This window comes from Tasmannia lanceolata, unplaced genomic scaffold, assembly GCF_043159265.1.
Source record: "Tasmannia lanceolata isolate RefF3 unplaced genomic scaffold, GAP_Taslan_0.1 ptg000013l, whole genome shotgun sequence".
Lineage (NCBI taxonomy): Eukaryota > Viridiplantae > Streptophyta > Magnoliopsida > Canellales > Winteraceae > Tasmannia > Tasmannia lanceolata.
In genome coordinates, this window is record NW_027518690.1 from 3,057,501 (window position 1) to 3,073,778 (window position 16,278).

The 16,278-nt window shown below is 36.6% G+C and overlaps 2 protein-coding genes and 2 long non-coding RNA genes across 4 annotated transcripts in view; 1 reads left to right on the top strand and 3 right to left on the bottom strand.

The window, feature by feature from the left end:
- LOC143890576 (uncharacterized) overlaps positions 1 to 65 on the bottom strand; it is an 11,310-nt gene extending 11,245 nt beyond the window's left edge. The window contains exon 1 of the mRNA XM_077395295.1: positions 1 to 65. This exon is cut by the window's left edge and continues 113 nt beyond it. Within this exon, the coding sequence (XP_077251410.1) occupies positions 1 to 52 (52 nt within the window). The 5' untranslated portion in view covers positions 53 to 65.
- Positions 66 to 8,293: 8,228 nt separating this feature from the next.
- LOC143889525 (uncharacterized) lies at positions 8,294 to 11,520 on the bottom strand. The gene is made up of 4 exons (XM_077393773.1): positions 11,263 to 11,520; positions 10,785 to 11,166; positions 8,566 to 8,634; positions 8,294 to 8,434 (listed from the first exon to the last, which is right to left on the bottom strand). The coding sequence occupies exons 1-4, from the start codon at positions 11,289 to 11,291 to the stop codon at positions 8,396 to 8,398; spliced, it is 519 nt and encodes a 172-aa protein (XP_077249888.1). The 5' UTR covers positions 11,292 to 11,520; the 3' UTR covers positions 8,294 to 8,395.
- Positions 11,521 to 11,526: 6 nt separating this feature from the next.
- On the bottom strand, positions 11,527 to 12,496 carry LOC143889528 (uncharacterized). The gene is made up of 3 exons (XR_013254847.1): positions 12,112 to 12,496; positions 11,908 to 11,959; positions 11,527 to 11,718 (listed from the first exon to the last, which is right to left on the bottom strand). It is a non-coding gene; the product is annotated as an uncharacterized LOC143889528 (long non-coding RNA).
- A 95-nt stretch (positions 12,497 to 12,591) lies between these two features.
- LOC143889527 (uncharacterized) lies at positions 12,592 to 15,072 on the top strand. The gene is made up of 4 exons (XR_013254846.1): positions 12,592 to 12,738; positions 12,842 to 12,912; positions 14,463 to 14,558; positions 14,663 to 15,072. It is a non-coding gene; the product is annotated as an uncharacterized LOC143889527 (long non-coding RNA).
- Positions 15,073 to 16,278: the final 1,206 nt, after the last annotated feature.

The following is a 16,278-nucleotide window of genomic DNA, read 5'->3' on the forward strand; positions in this document are numbered from 1 at the left end:
TACCAAGAGAAAGTAGTACAAAAAGTAGCAAAAACATTTCCTTCAAACCCATACCCCAACCAATAAGAAACTCCTCTCTCGAATCCTTGTAAAATAAAATTCCCCACCTCCTTTTATACAACAAGGATTCCTAATAGATTTAAGGAAAAAAAAATCCTCCAATCTTTAAGAAGAGATTCGCAATTAGTAAACCTTCCTAGGAGAGGGTAAAAAAGGAAGGAGTGATCCAACAGGATAACAAAACTAAAAACAAAAGAGAGTTACTTGCACAAGATAACAACAAACTAAAAAGGAAAGAGACTTACTAGCACAGGATTTCAACAAACTAAAAAGGAAAGAGACTTACTAGCACAAGATAACAACAAACAAAAAAGGAAAGAGACTTACTAGCACAAGATAACAGCAAACAAAAAAGGAAAGAGACTTACTAGGAGAGAATAAAAAAGGAAGGAGTACAAGAAACTAAAATTGAAAGAGAGACTTCATATCATATACATTGGCATCAGAGGTGCATGGAAATAATTACTGCCTAAAAAATCAATTTTTTGGGCCAATCTAGTTTGAAGATCTGAACGATTCATTTGTTCAGCCTTAACATTAGTGGGCCATGCCTGAAAAATTATATACTTACCTCATACGATGATCCTAACCCTCCAATCATCAGTAGAGGGATTGAACCATAAAGAAACCTCTACAGATCTAAAATTTGTTTTGAGCCAATTTTATGTCAAAAGAAGTTAAAAGAAACGGAAGTTAGGGCCCTATTTGAATTGCATGAAATATGTTTCTTGAGGAACTTTTTTCCTAGGAAAAATTTTCGTTTCCACAATTTAGATGGAAATGATATGGTGTAGGATCGTGGCGCTTACCAACTCTCCCAGAAGAAGTTGCTGATGGGAAAGGCGCTACCATTATCTTTATTAAGAGTGTAGACCAGGGGGCATTACTGGCACAAGACCTAGGACCATGTGGCCAACCTTTGATTTGGGTCCAGTACTCGCCTAAGCCAACAATTTTCTCCCTCTTTTTTATGATGACAATCACAAGAGATTTTCCAATAAAGTATAGCAATTCTCCCCCCCTTTGGCATCAACAAAAAGTTGGAGAAATATACAATTAAATGGAATAAAATTTTCAATTATTAAGCTCCCCCTTAATCAAAGAAATTATGCAAACTACAACTCCACCTTTTTAATTATCAAATTCAATTAAGGAGGGTTTAGTTAAAAATGGGGTTTTAAATGAACAAAACAAGTTTTAAATCTCCCCCTTTAGAAATATGAACTCCCCCTATCAGAAATAGAAAACCAAACAAGAGGGTTTTATAAAACAAGAGGGTATACCATACGAAAATAAAGCATTAATCTCCCTCTTAGACAAAAAAATCCTCCCCAATCAAAAATACCAATTTTAACATAGGAGGGGGGAATCAAACACTAGAAATGCCAAGGTAGATGAATACAAACATAACTTGGAACCTTGGGCTTTAAAATACGAAAAGATATTAAAAAATAAGCACAAGCCCCTAATCTAAGCCAATTTTAAAATGAAATCAAGTTGGAACTTTAGGAATCCAAGCTTTCTTGGTCCCATAGCTATCCCTAACTTAGATGCACATTGAAATTGATAATGCCCTTGAAGGCCACAATAATGGCATCTAACTAAGGGGTTAGCAAGACTAGTTCTATCATGATAAACATGTTTAGGCTTAGAACTAGCCTTCTTAAGGATGATGTACATAACCTTATCTCCATTCATAAACCTGTGTAGACATACCCTAAGCCTCTCATTTTCATTTTGAAGATGACTCGATTGTTTTAAAAACTCAAAATTTTCATCTTCAAAAAGTACTTGGATGAACTTGCCATGTTTTGAAATCTCAAAACTTGGGATTCAAGTTCACCTAAGTGACCTTTAAGGGTCTCATTTTCAAGCGTTAAATCCTTTTCCAATTGGGCTTGAGATTGAAATTTAGAAAATAATTGTAATTTTAATGTTTCAAGTTCTTTTTCAATATGGGAAATTTTTTCCTTTAAAACTTATTTATACTCATTTGTAAATCTAATGTTTTACAAACCTCATCATATGACATATCATTATAACTAGAATTGGAACTTGAAGAGTGATGTGAGCTTACCTCATTGTCTTCAATATCGGCCATGAAACACACATTAGGATCTTCTTTCCGGGTCGAGATGCATATGTTTGATTTTTCTTCCTTAGAGCTCCCACTTGATGATGAATTATTGCTCACACTAAGCCCGTCCTAATTTACCGTGTGTGCTTTATGCTTCTTCTTTTCATACTTTTTCTCGTTGTTCTTTAGGAGAAGGCATTTCAGCCTTATGTGTCCTTGCTTGCCACATTCAAAACATCTAATTGGGTCCTCTTCCTTCTTCTTTTCTTCTTTCTTATCTTTCTTCCCTTTCTTTTCTTTCTTCCTCCAGATCTTCCTAAATCTTTTGAAGGCCTTCTTCTCTTCGCTATCAGCACTTGAGGATGATGAGGAAGATGATTCCTTGGCCTTGGAGGCTAGATATTTTCCTTTATCTTTCTCTTTCTCCAAGCGCTTCATCTTTTCCTCTATTTTCTTCATTTTCATCTCATGAGTGACAAGAGAGCCAACCAACTCCTCCAACTTCATATTGTCAAGGTCCTTTGATTCTTCAATAGCGGTGACTTTGGAATCCCAACTCGGTGGAAGAGATAAAGTAGCTTATTCACCAATTCTAGACCCATATATATTTTACCTAACCCTTCATGTTCATTAACAATGTTAGGAAAACAAGTATACGTGTCAGATATAGATTCACAATCATTCATGGTGAAAGCCTCAAAGTCACTAACTAACATATTTACTTTGGATTTCTTGACTTGAGAAGTCCCCTTATGAGTGGTTTCAAGGGTTGTCCAAATTTCCTTAGCCATTTTACAAGTCTGAATGAATTCCTTGGGAGATAAAGCAAAAAAGAATGTGTTTACTCCTTTAGCATTCAATGTGACTCTCTTCTTTTTTGCGACCGACCACTCACTTCTCTCACTTGTGGGAGCAAAGTAACCATCTTCAATTAATTCCCACATTTCATAATCTAATGTTTGTAAAAAGAAAATCATCTGGGTTTTCCAATAACTGTAATTTGAGCCATAAAAGTCCGTCTTGAAACGGATTGGCCTTTGGCATATCCAGATGGGGTTGCCATTATCTTTTCTCTTTTAAAATTTTGAAAGTCTTAATTAAAACAAAGATTAAGAAACTTTTTAAAAATCTCTAATTAAGAGCTTAATGCTCTAATACCAAATGAAATCTCAGGGGGTTGAATTGGGTTTCAAAAACTTTTCCCTAAAAGTGAGGATTTAAAAATAAATGGAAAAACTAACCCTTAAGCACAAATGAAAGTAAAAATCAAATGCACCCAAAAAAAGTAGAGAAGAGAGATAGAAATTGTGCACCTAAGCCCCATGCTTCAAAGTTCAAATGATAAAAGTCATATTATGGCTATTCAGAGATAAACAAAATTATTTGAATATTTGTAAACGCCTTGATCATCAATCATCATGGGTTTAGTAATCTCCATGAGATGGTCATCAAAGCTAATCTGAAATGCCTTTGGACGAAGGTCGGCACAGTTTATAAATCTTAGCAAAATAACTTGTTTTGGCCTTTTAAAAATGAAGAAACCAATGTTTCTTTTGTCATACCTTGGAGGATTGCAATTGCTTTGAATTTTTAGGAACTGATCATGATGATCAAGTATACAAGTACTTTTCATATGTTTATATGTGTTGTTGATTCACAGAAGCAAATATGATATTCTAAGAGAAATTGTAGCCTTGTGTAGTAAATGTATGTCCAGCATATTCTGCACTATTTTTCATTAATTGTGTCCTTTCAGAGGAAATCAGCATTAGTTTCAATGGCATTCATCGTATGGGTCCGATAAGTTTGAGATTATGAAAAATGAGTTGACTCAGAGGAGTGAGTCAACTAGTTGAATGTGAAGACAACTTCCCAGGCAGTGTATCAGTTAGAGGTTTATGATGAAGACTTGATAGGTATTTTTGTGAACTCTGTTTCCTTGATTGAACTCCATTTCTCGCCGGCGACATCAATGAACCTAGCTATCACAAAAGCATACCCCCTGGGTTTTAGACAACCGGTCTGATATTTCAGCAGTGGCAACTTGTGAAAAATAACGAGAGGAAATTGATTGTCACTTCTGAAGAAACACAACCAGTCTTAAACCGTAGTGATCCTAGTTTTCTTCATGCCTAAAGTATATGATATAAATGCTTTCCTAGTGTTTCTTATCTTGTATTTTATAGCTCTCTTGTACCTCAGGTTGCAGGCCCTTTTTTGTGTGCCTCACCACTATTTCATTGACAAGTTATTTCGGAATGGATTATAGAATTTTTCTTCCTTCTTCATGAAAATTTTCTACAGGATTCATTAGCCGACCTCAACTACTTTGGGACAACGGCTTAGTTGAGTTGAAATTTGGGTCCAGCCCATTTGTTGTTATGGAAAGATGACTCTATTGTCCTGTAGTCTAGTCTTGCTTTCCAGTCCTCCAGTCCTGGAGGCTTGAAGGTTAGACTGGAATAATTGGGTTTTTCATACAATGGGGAATCAAGAAGCATCTCATCAAGATTAGGCTTATTTTCTGTCACACTGTTAAAAACAGTAGTAACCATTATTTTGGTTGTGACTTCACTTTTATTTCTAAACTCTTGTTTGCAAAATGTTTGTGGTTTGACACCTTTTATTTCTTTATTGTGTCCAATTTTCTGATTTCTTTTTCTTTTTCTTTTTCATGTTTTGCTACCTTGTTTGGGTGAAAGATCTATTAGTTGCTTGTGACTTCACTTTCTTAATAACATTTCTACATTATTTAGAAAAAAAGTGTTGAGAAAATCCGCCAGGCAAATGCAATCCGATCGTGCACAAATTAAATGGTAAAGTAAAATACACAAAAGCAAGCCACAAGATGAACACCAAGATTTTACGTGGTTTGGCTAAGCCTACTCAATGGGCGAGAAACACGATCTTCCACTATGAGAAAAACAATTTACAAGTATTACAATGGATTAAACCAAAACTCACAACCATTTCCTTGCTTTTCAAACCCAAGACCGTACACGAGATTAACCAGAGAAAACCAAGAGAAAGCTCCAAGAGGAACCCAAGAAAAATAAACTCGATGAAGAAAACCACTCTCATGTTCTCCTCTCTCTCTCTCTCTCTCGTGTTTGCCACACCCCTCTTTGTGGCCCACACACAAACAGACTCTCCCGTTCCTACTCTTGTCGTGCTCTTCAAATGTTGCTAAAGAGGAGATATTTTACTATATTGGTATTTCCAAAAGCTAAAATACCCTTCTTGTTTTGGTTTCCCACTACAACCCACTTTCCTAACCAATAGAGGAAAGACTAATGGTTGGTAATAAGGCAACTTTCCCAACAATCTCTACCTTTGGCTTATTTCCAAGCCACATGAAGATTTTCCGTTGATGTCACCACGGATCCGCTATCGCCGCAAACCACTATTGGCCTTCCGAAGTACCAGCTACACACCCTTGAATCATCCTGGTTCTAACTCCTCCCGATTCGATCAACACAATCAATGCACATGTGTAGCTGCCAACCCATTGACTCATCTAGTCAATCCTGGAGAGAGATCTAGATCCATCTTCCCCAACGCAGGTATTGTTTTCCTCTCACCATCGTTTGCAACCTGAAAATCCGTCTCTGCACAACTGCAAAAGAGACCCTACGCGTGCACGCACTACCACTCTGTTCCAACAAGCCATCGAGATCTTAAGAACATAGTCACCGTGGTCCCGACCAGATGATATAAACCACCACACTTCTCTCCTTTCATCAAAACTATACAGCCGTGTGTGATTTTCATGGATCCACCTGCAGCTGAAAACTTGCAACTCGTGGAGTCCAACCAGCCAAGAGATACTAGATTCTTCCATAGCTTTGGGACATATTACACCACCCAAAGTATGAATCACTCCATCAAATATTTTGATCTTCACCGTCCAAACTCCTGTGACGTCAGCCGTGTGTGATTTTCATGGATCCACATGCAGCTGAAAACCTGCAACTCATGGAGTCCAACCAGCCAAGAGATACTATATTCTTCCATAGCTTTGGGACATATGCCACACCACCCAAAGTACGAACCACTTCATCAAAATTTTGATCTTCACCGTCCAAACTCCTGTGACGTCACAAGTATACCCCGTCACCCTAGGACACTACACCCTCCCTTTTCTCCTGGAAAGTATCAAAATATTCCCTCTTGGATAAATTTGGTTTGGAGTGTCTTATTCTTCTCAACTGAAAGCCACATGGAAATAGAAATTAAATTTATGTAACCTATTATAAATGGGATTTGCTAGCGTCCATCACAGAAGGCATTTCGCCGATGGGCTGTTGCATGTCAGATAAGCCACACAGGCTCACTTTTCAGCAGATTTTGTCTTCATTCATGATGTGGCTGCTCTGACATGCAACAGACCATCCGTGAAATGCCTTCTGCGATGGACACTAACAAATTTAGGCAGACCAGCCACAAAGGATCACTTTTCAGCAGATTTTGTCATCCTTCACGAGGTGGCTGGTCTGACATGCGACAGATCATTTGCAAAATTCCCTCTGCGATGGACGCTAGCAATAAAACTATGGCATGGTTAGGCCACATTCCTCTACTCCCTCCCTCCCCTACGCCTTCTTCTCGATTGATGCCTTGTTAAAGTCGAATGCTTTTATCAACTGAGGATTATGACCATAGGAGCTGAAATAATTAACTTTTTGGTATCTTGAAGTGTGCCACTTTGAAATTTATGCTTGGATTGGTTGAACACTTGGGAAGAGTACATAATCATCAGATTCAAACCATGGTTTTAAATTTCGGCCGAAATCAATTTCGGATTTCGGTGAAGAGCGAAAACAAAACGTACCGAAATCAAAATTGGCGAAATGTACCAAATTTTGGTCAAAATTTCGATAAAATACTAATTTTTTACTTTTTATTTTTACAAAATTTTGTTGAAATTTCGGTAATTTCGGCCCAAAAAGCTAAAATTTCTGGACTTGCTACCAAATTTCAGGGTTTTGGCTAAAATTTCGGTTTTGGCAAAGACCGAAATTTAAAACCATGATTCAAACCACAATAGTTGTAAGGGAAACATTGAGGTGCTGCAGGTATTAGATGTGTTATTGCCCTGATGGGATGGTGACTTGGTTGTGGTACTTATTGGGATGTTATGTGTTAAAGTATAAAATATTATATTAATGACGTCTCCAACGGCTTAAGCTTCTGGAGTAATTGTTTGTTTCACATTGTATCAGAGCAAAGGTCCTGGTTTCAAAACTCCTTGATATTAAAAATCCACATGTAATTGCCAACCCAAAAGAGGGGTGACATGTGCCATATGTAGGCCAGCCTTAAAAAAGAGGGGCCACACGTAAGAGAGAGTGTTAAAGTATAAAATATTATATAATGCCATCTCCAATGGCTTAAGCTTTTGGATTAATTGGTTGTTTCACATTATGGATGTACAAATTGTGAAGATACTTTTTTTCCCCTTTTTTTCCTTTTTTTTTACCATCTCCATAGGATTTCAGTTGGATCTCTCTTGGAACTCTGTGAAATTGATAACTCAAAAGAATGGTCCTGTATATTTTTGTGTTATCCACTCGTCAACGCTGGTTTCAAATGATATTTTTCATGTGGAAATATGCTACTATGTTTTTTGTTTTTGATGCAGCATATTCTAGTATACTCACTACAAGAAAAAGGACATTCACCGACGGTCATGACCGCCGGTGTATATACCAATGAATGTCGGTGTAACTTACACCGACACTTTTACTGAACGTCGATGATGCTACCGTGCGTAAATGTATATACCGACGTTTATTGAAAAACGTCGGTGATACTATTTATACCGGCGTTTATGAACGTCGTTATAAATAAAAATCAAACGTTGTTGTTAAGATAATCACCGACGCTTTAAGAAACCGTCGGTGTTTATAATTTACACCGACGGTCACGACCGTCGTTAAATCCCCAGTGGTCTTTGGATACGTATATTTACCGTCATTTTTGGAGTGTCGGTAAGTACACCGACGGTTACTGACCATTGGTGAATATGCTATTCAGCGACGTTTTTGGAGCGTCGGTGATAAGACTGACACTCACAAAACGTCGTTGAATAGGATATGGCTGCACTTTCATTGTTGAAATCACTGACGGTCCTGACCGTCGGTAAATATAGACAAATTTTTTTTTAAAAAAAAATCCCTTTATTTTGAATATGTCCATCAAATGGAGATACAAATAGAGGAACAAGAATATGATGATTTGCCAGATATAAAACTGATTTCATGTGTTCAGCTCGCCTCCCATTAGTCTCATCATATCCTGAGAAAGATAAGAACAATAACGCATCAGAGTCTCATGTCAGCCTAGTAATACAGAAAGGGAACGGAAGATAAGCATTCCCAATTCAACATGTAATGTGGAAGATAAGCATTAAAGTGGTTAATAGATACCTGAGATAGAAAATGCCTTCCAACAGCTTCCACCAGCTGCTCCTTTGAAGGATGGAAGCTCATGTCATCCTTATTACAAATTCACAAGGAACCAGTTAAATAGAACCTTATTACAATTTCACAAGGAATCAGTTAAATATAACACAACATCCGTCTGATATAAGAGTGTATAAAAGTTATTCTTTTTTTCTTAACTAAATTGCTCAGATCACTGTTGCGGGGATAGTTCATTTAGCCCACTTCAATTGTGACAATTAAATAAAAAACTAAAAAAAGAAGAAGAAGAAAGACATAAGGTCATTCATTCTAAAGTCTAAACTACTGCATGCGCAATATCTGTATGATCAAATAAGATAGTATTATTTATTTCCAACCGTGTGGAATTGATTAGAAAGAAGAATTAATTAATTTCACACTCAAAGATGCATACGTGAACATTTGATAGACACCACTAAATGAAGGATTACGAAAAATAACATCCAACAGCTTATTCAACTATCTCTTTGTTTTTTAAAAACAATCAGCCAAGAAGAACAAATGTATTAAGAAGAGGGATAACAAGTTGAATCCTTTTTTTTTTTTAGACAAACTCAAGTAGTCATACTATAGAGGATTGTATGCTATGTAATGGACGTAAAACCAACAAGCATCTCAACCCGATAGAACTTTCACTAAGAACAAGTTTATGCTATTTAAAAGGGAAATACTAACCAATTCTATGTTTTGAGCAATACTGTATCATTCCATAAGTAAAAATCAAGCAATTGTTGTAACTAATAAAAGTTTTCGAAAAGAATCCAACAGTTGCATCCACTCAATTTATAAAGAATTGCAAACATTCAGTGTCTTAATAAGTAATTAGCCTCATGAAACAATCTTAATATGTTCAAACTTGTCCCATTGCATTCGCTCACTTTGTCATTAAATGGTTTGGAATTTCTTACTTACAAACCAATTTCTTAAAGACCTTTATTCTACAGTCTACAGACTCACAAAGGAACTTTTATAATAATTGCAATGAATGGAAATAATTCATTACAGAATTGTATATAGAACATAGCTGCTTGCTATAATAAGTAACCAAGCAGTAGAAACCATTAAAAAAAAGAACATAAAAAAAACATACTTAGGAATTTTTCCTAAAAAAATGGGCACAAAAACAGGTAAGCTTAAAATATCTGGAGGAGAATCAGATTGGGATCTTTAGAGTGAGAAAAAGTCCAAGATAAGATTTTCAAGAGCAGATCTAAGAAACAAAACTGAAGACAGATTAATATAAGTCGATCTAGCAAACAAAGCTGAAGATCTATTAAACAAAGCTGAAGACCTATTAATATAAGACTTAGGCTTTTGCATGCTACTCTGATTTCAATAGTTGTTAAACAAAACAAGAATATTTTCTAAGTCCATTGCCTTCAATTTTGCCTAAAGCTACTACACATCTACTCGTATGGAACTTGAACAGAAATTTGAGCTCTAATCATAATAAAAATCTAACATTCACAAATACTAAAAAAACACAAAAATCTTGGCCAAATATACAGAGCAGATATATAAATTTTTTTATTTTTTTATTTTTTAAATTCCTCATCCTTAAATCAAAGTGTAACTAGACCAGAAATAAACTAAGCCAGTTTTTTTAAAAAATCTTTCAAGCACAGAAAATTTAATGAATTTTGACAGATAAAAGATAGTGATTCAAGTCATATGCTCATCTTAAAAAAACAAATCGGATCAAAGCTCTCCCATGACCTCTAGACTCGAGGTGGAGGTCTAGAACCTTCCATCCAAGTGGAATACAATTGTCTTATAGGTTGGCAATTGATGATGTGGCACACAAGTGGCATGGTAAGGCTGGTCCCCAATTGTATGAGTTGGCATGCCACTTGTCATGCACCCATTCAATGCCTTCTACAACCAAACCTCTCTACAAGTATTCTCTTCACTCATGTACACTATACACATCACTTACAAAAGAAACAACTGCCATTAAAACTGTAATTCATGCCCCATCTAAAAAGAAAACCATGCAATAGAGATAGTAGAAATCGACCATGATGTGGAATGTATATGATGTATGCAATGCACCTTATCCTATGGCGTGTACTCTTTCTATATAATTCAAACTCTTAACTGAAGCAAATGTCCATGGCTATGTAAACGGGAACATGTTTGATGTGGCTGAGGTCATAAATTCATAATTAGTGTCAAAGGGATACCAATTTCAGAAATGTCGTCTTGGTTCCTTTTGTGACGAGCCTTGGGCTCAAGGAGGACTCACCTCCATGGTAGGTGAATGGGAAGAGAATTTCAGAGTATGATTCTCCATCTTTCTCATCTTGTATCATCGGCTCTTCGTTCGCTCGGCGATGTGAATCAGCCGTAACACCCGACGATGATCCAGCTTCCCCATGGAAAACCCATCTGGTGTAGCCCTTCATGATCCCATTGATAATCAAATGGTCTCGGCATTCAGTCACATCAAGCAATATACGGTTCACACAAATAACACATGAGCATTTGATCTTGTTCCCAAAATGCGTATTGGCAAGTGTGAATTTAAGAAACTGATTAACCCCATCCGTATACGCTGGAGCAATCCTATTTAATCCAAAGTTGAAAACGAGTGAGACGTATATATTAAAATAACGAATAAGCCAAATCGAGGGAAAGTAATAATACTTATGATGGTCGTACCTTCGCACTTCCATCCAACTTTTATCCATTGCTTTTCTCCTGGATTTTTAAAAGGCTAATTGATTTGAATGGAAGGATTCTGTCTACCACCACAAGTAAATTATTGAGCTTTTCATGTCTACCACCACATCCACATAAAAGGAGCAGAGGCCACCCTTGAAGAAATTTCTTCTTCTATCCTTTCCATAAAATGCTTTCACTAACTCTGCAGAACGCATTCGCCCCCTTTTAACCAATATGTTGATTCTGAACGCCCCCCCCCCCCTTTCTTTTAACCAAAATAACGGCCAAAAATATAATGACACTCTGCTCATTATCCAAGATACAGCTGAATCAAACAAAATAAGACATGATCTCTTATGAAGAAAACTACAAGTTAGAGGTTCGAATCCTCCCTTTGGTAAGCTCTCAATCCTCCCTCTCAGCCATTTAGAGATTAGGTAAAAGATTCCACAGCTAATTGCAAAAAAAAAAAAAGAACAAAAAAAAAACAAAAAGACCAAGATTCAACAAAACAGGGATTATAGCAAAGCAAGAGAAATAAACCATGACCAAAATGAATTCAAAACATATTTTATAGCAAACGAAAACAAGATAATAGCAAGAGAAATATTAATATTTGGTCAAGAGATGGAGAAAACTAACCCTAGAAAGAGAAAAACACAAAGAAAAACACTAGAGATTTATGTAGAAGGATCTGCAAGATAAAAAGGAAAATGAACTAAAATTAAAAAATAAACCAAAACCCTAATCGAATCAAATTAAAGAAATACAATAATTTGTTGTTGAAATGGAAAAAAACAAACCCTAGTTGAGAGAAGAGAAGTGAAAATCTTATGAGAGACATACCCTAATCGGATTAAGTGATGGAGTTGCCGGCGATGAAGTCGCTGAATGTTAGCGTTAGAGTCGCAATAGCAGACCTCTCGCTTGGGGCTAGGGTTTCGACGAGGGAAGAGACAAAGAAAATAGCTTCGCGCTAAGGAGGGGGATATCTTTCATGATTTTTCGGGCGGTATCTTTTTTTTTCATTTTCGTTTTTGGGTCTCGTATACAACGACGCTCCGTATAACATTCACCAACGTTTCATAAACACCGCTGATTAATATTGCGAATTCTAATTGCGGGAACGATCAAAATTTAGATGCACCAACGTTTATTAAATAAACATCGGAAATTAGTCTATAACAGCGACGGTATTTTTGTCGGTCGTCGGTGAATGTAGAGTTTCTTGTAGTGACTCTTTCATACATCCTGAAAAGGTCCACATACTGGGAAGGAAAAATTATACAGGATGCTAAAAACCCAAGCTTATGACATCATCACTCTAGACTTGATCTTTTAAATTTTGTTTATGTTCACAATTTGTAGGTTAGAGTAGAAGGACCTGTTGAGAAAGTTTCGGAAGAGGAATCCGAGAGATATTTCCATAGTCGTCCTCGAGGAAGTCAGATTGGAGCAATAGTTAGCAAGCAGGTCCATTTTATCTTCCTTTCTCTTCCTTTCTCTTCACATTTACAATAGATCTTTTTAGTCATTTGCCTCAGTGACAATCTGATGTAAACTTGTTTGTTTTCAGAGCAGTATAGTACCCGGAAGGCACGTACTTCACCAAGAATACAAGGAGTTGGAAGCTAAATTCTCTGATGGGTTAGTTTGATGTGTTATTTTTACTTGGATTCTGAATTTACTTCTATTTTTCAGAAGGCTATAGTGATATTGGCACTACCATGTTTTAGTAATTGCACAAACTCAGCTTGTCTTTTCCTGTTTTAATTACCTTCTTAGAACTTTTTGGGAACTGTAATAACCTTTGAAAACCGTTTAAATAATAAAAGGCAAGATGAGGTAGTGAAATTATCACATGGTAGTGCCAATATCAGCAACCTTTCAGAAATCTGCTATTAATTTCAATGTGATACACATGCTGTTTGTTGTACCATACTTTTGACTGTTGTTTATAATGAAACAGAAGTAGAATGAATGATACGCAAACCTCTACCTTTTATATTAGATGATTTACACAAAGCTCATGGTCTTGGTCGCCTCTCTAACTTAAACAGTATGGTGAACATGATAAAAAATTATTATAAAAGGTTGGGCCTAGGGTTGCAACTTGGGTAGGGTTTTACCCTGCCTGCATTGACCCGACCCGAAAATAACATGAGTCGGGTTTAGAAATCATGGGTTTTGGGTTGGGTAGGGTTTTAGGTTGAAAAATCAATCTTGGGTCGGGTAGGGTTTAAAGAAGAAGAAGAAACTGAAACCCCACCCGACTCTTACAAGTGTACTGTATGTTTCTTAATTATCTCTCAAACCACATGAAAAATTACTTTCCAAAATATTGATAGAATTGCTTCATTGAGGTGATCATATTTGTGATGTGTAAAAATAGTTTCCTTAGATTTATCCACTTGATGACATAAATTTAGAGATTTTTGGTGTGAGTATTGGTTGTTTTCTACATGATTTGAAATTAGTCACGCTAAACAATAAAAACCCAACCTGACCCGAAAAACTTCGGGTTTTCCCATAAAAAAATAGACTCAACCCGACCTGAGATAATTTCTCTGGTAGGATAGGGTTCCGGAAAACCCGCCTCGTCGGCCAACTATATTTTTAACCCGTAGAGAGGTCTCCAACGGCTTAAGTTCACTGTATAAATCAAATAATTTAAATTGGATCATATAGTCCTTGACTGTATTCTTGAACCAAAATCATCTTAAATTGTATATTGTATGATCCTGTTGGGATTTGGAATCATATTTTTATTGTTTAAATATCTTTTGCAAAAGCTGTGTGATTTTGATTGACTGAATGTATATTTAATCATTTTCAATCTGTTATTTTCTTTTGAAAGGTTATTCTGGTTTCATAGTGGGTTTAGAAGATTTAAAGCAACTTTGGCCCTTCTACTTTTTATTTTTTTTCTACCCTGGCCCCTCTACTTTGTATTCACAGGTAGGGAGTTATACATGTGTGTTCATGTTCAATATCCAAAGTTAATGGTAAAATATATTCAAATAAAAATTCAAACTTAAGGATTGCCCCTTATCATTGTTAGACTCCAGTTATTAAACCCCATTGGAAGCACATAATAAGGTTAAAGTTCGACTATGAAAACTTCTGCATTTACCCACCAGGGGAAAACAATACTTTTTCGTTTAGAAGAACTTAATTGTGATTTTGTGAGCATGCAGAAGCGTGATTCCTAAACCCAAACACTGGGGAGGTTACAGACTTAAGCCAAGAGTCATGGAATTCTGGCAAGGACAACAGTCTCGCCTGCATGATCGGTGGGTTTATTGCTGTTCTCTCTCTGTTCTTGCGGACATCTTGAAAATTATTCGGACTTTAGAAGGATGGTTTTTTTTTAATGCATATTAGTTTTTGTTCACAGGTTGCAATATTCTCTGAGGGAGGTCGATGGAACGCAGGTGTGGCACATAGATCGGCTGGCCCCATGACTAGTATTGTCATCCTCTTCTTTATAGAACTCTTCTTATGCTTCCATATATTGGGTTTTTCTTCTTTGCAGTGTAAACTTTTCACTGTAGCTTGGGCTCAGTTGCCTTCTTTATAAATAAGTCGGAACTTGTAGGAAAGCCAAAAAAAATCGGGGAAGAACTCGTGGAAACAGATTATATCAATTGATCCAAGCCATTCATGGGGTAGATCTCACCAGAGATGGTTCAATGCCCAAAAATTGTTGTGATCGGGCTATCAAAATCTGTAAGAAAAACAGTTCAAATTACAATACCGCAATGGAAAAAATGACAATAGAATACCTGGAGGCGTGGATTTATGAAATTGGGTTCTTGGAATAATGGATTTTGTCACAGATTTTTCTTATCAGAAGATTTTTTGCGAGTTAATTTCCTCTATTGTTCTCTTAATATCATCTTCTCTTCATAGAAATGCACTTGAAATTTCTGGAACAAGTCATTTCAAACACCCTTAGCAGAAGACTGCTGTGGGCCATTCCCATTTTGGTTTAATCACCTTGTAAAAAAGTTTAAAAAAAGTGGGCTCCACATCTTCCCACCACGGGCAGTGATTGGATTTACTAATAGTGCACTTTTTCTCTTTGTGTTTGTTGCAGCTTGTCTCTTTAAGATATGTTTCTGTACAAGGTGGACCCTACTTGGAAGTATCTCGGTTATAGATTACTTTCCAAAGTTTTTTTTTGTTTTGGCCGTTGAAGTAAATCCCTCTGCTGTTTTTGAAAGGGACTACACAAAAACGAAAGGATGACCATTGCAGTTTTGTCAAAGAGATTGCCTCCACTTCAAATTTCCCAAATGGTTGCATGTCTTCTTACTTTGTCAAAAGTGGGTGAAATGATTGGGTGAGCCACACCCACGGGCTTGTGTAGGGTTTTGCATGGTGGGACTAGTGTAGCACCTCTACTTAAAAAAGTTAATTTTTTTGTCTTGTAGATTTTCAGGTTTTCAGTGATGTAGAAAACATCGCCACACAAGCTTCTACCATGCCAACGAGGGAAAGAGTAATGATTTTTTTATGACTTCCCAACTATAGAAAGTGGAGGAATATGACATCCAGAAAAGTGTAAGAGGTGGTGCCACTATTCAATAAGGATGTGGCAATATCATTTCTCTTATGAGAAGCTCCTCTAACATGAGATTCACACCACATGAAGACAACAAGATCTGGACCCTCCATCTTAGGTCTTCTATAGAAACGTAATTGTCACCATCCATTTGTAAGGCTGTGATTAATCACTCTAAATCATTAGTTAGACGCTATTTTCTGGCCGTTTCAACTCCACCATGGGACCTACCAAATAAAGGTCTGGTGGGCCCAAATTAAGAAATAATTTTCCTGTTTCTCAAAGCCTATAAATCAATCAAAAACAAACCAACATCGTATCTTTCCTCCACTCGACTCTCTGAAAAAAAGTGGCTTCCTGAGTCTATACTCTCTTCTCAGTAGTCACTACTCTCTCTGTACGTAATTTTAATCCACTTGCTTCTATTCTATTGATCTCTTTGGTTT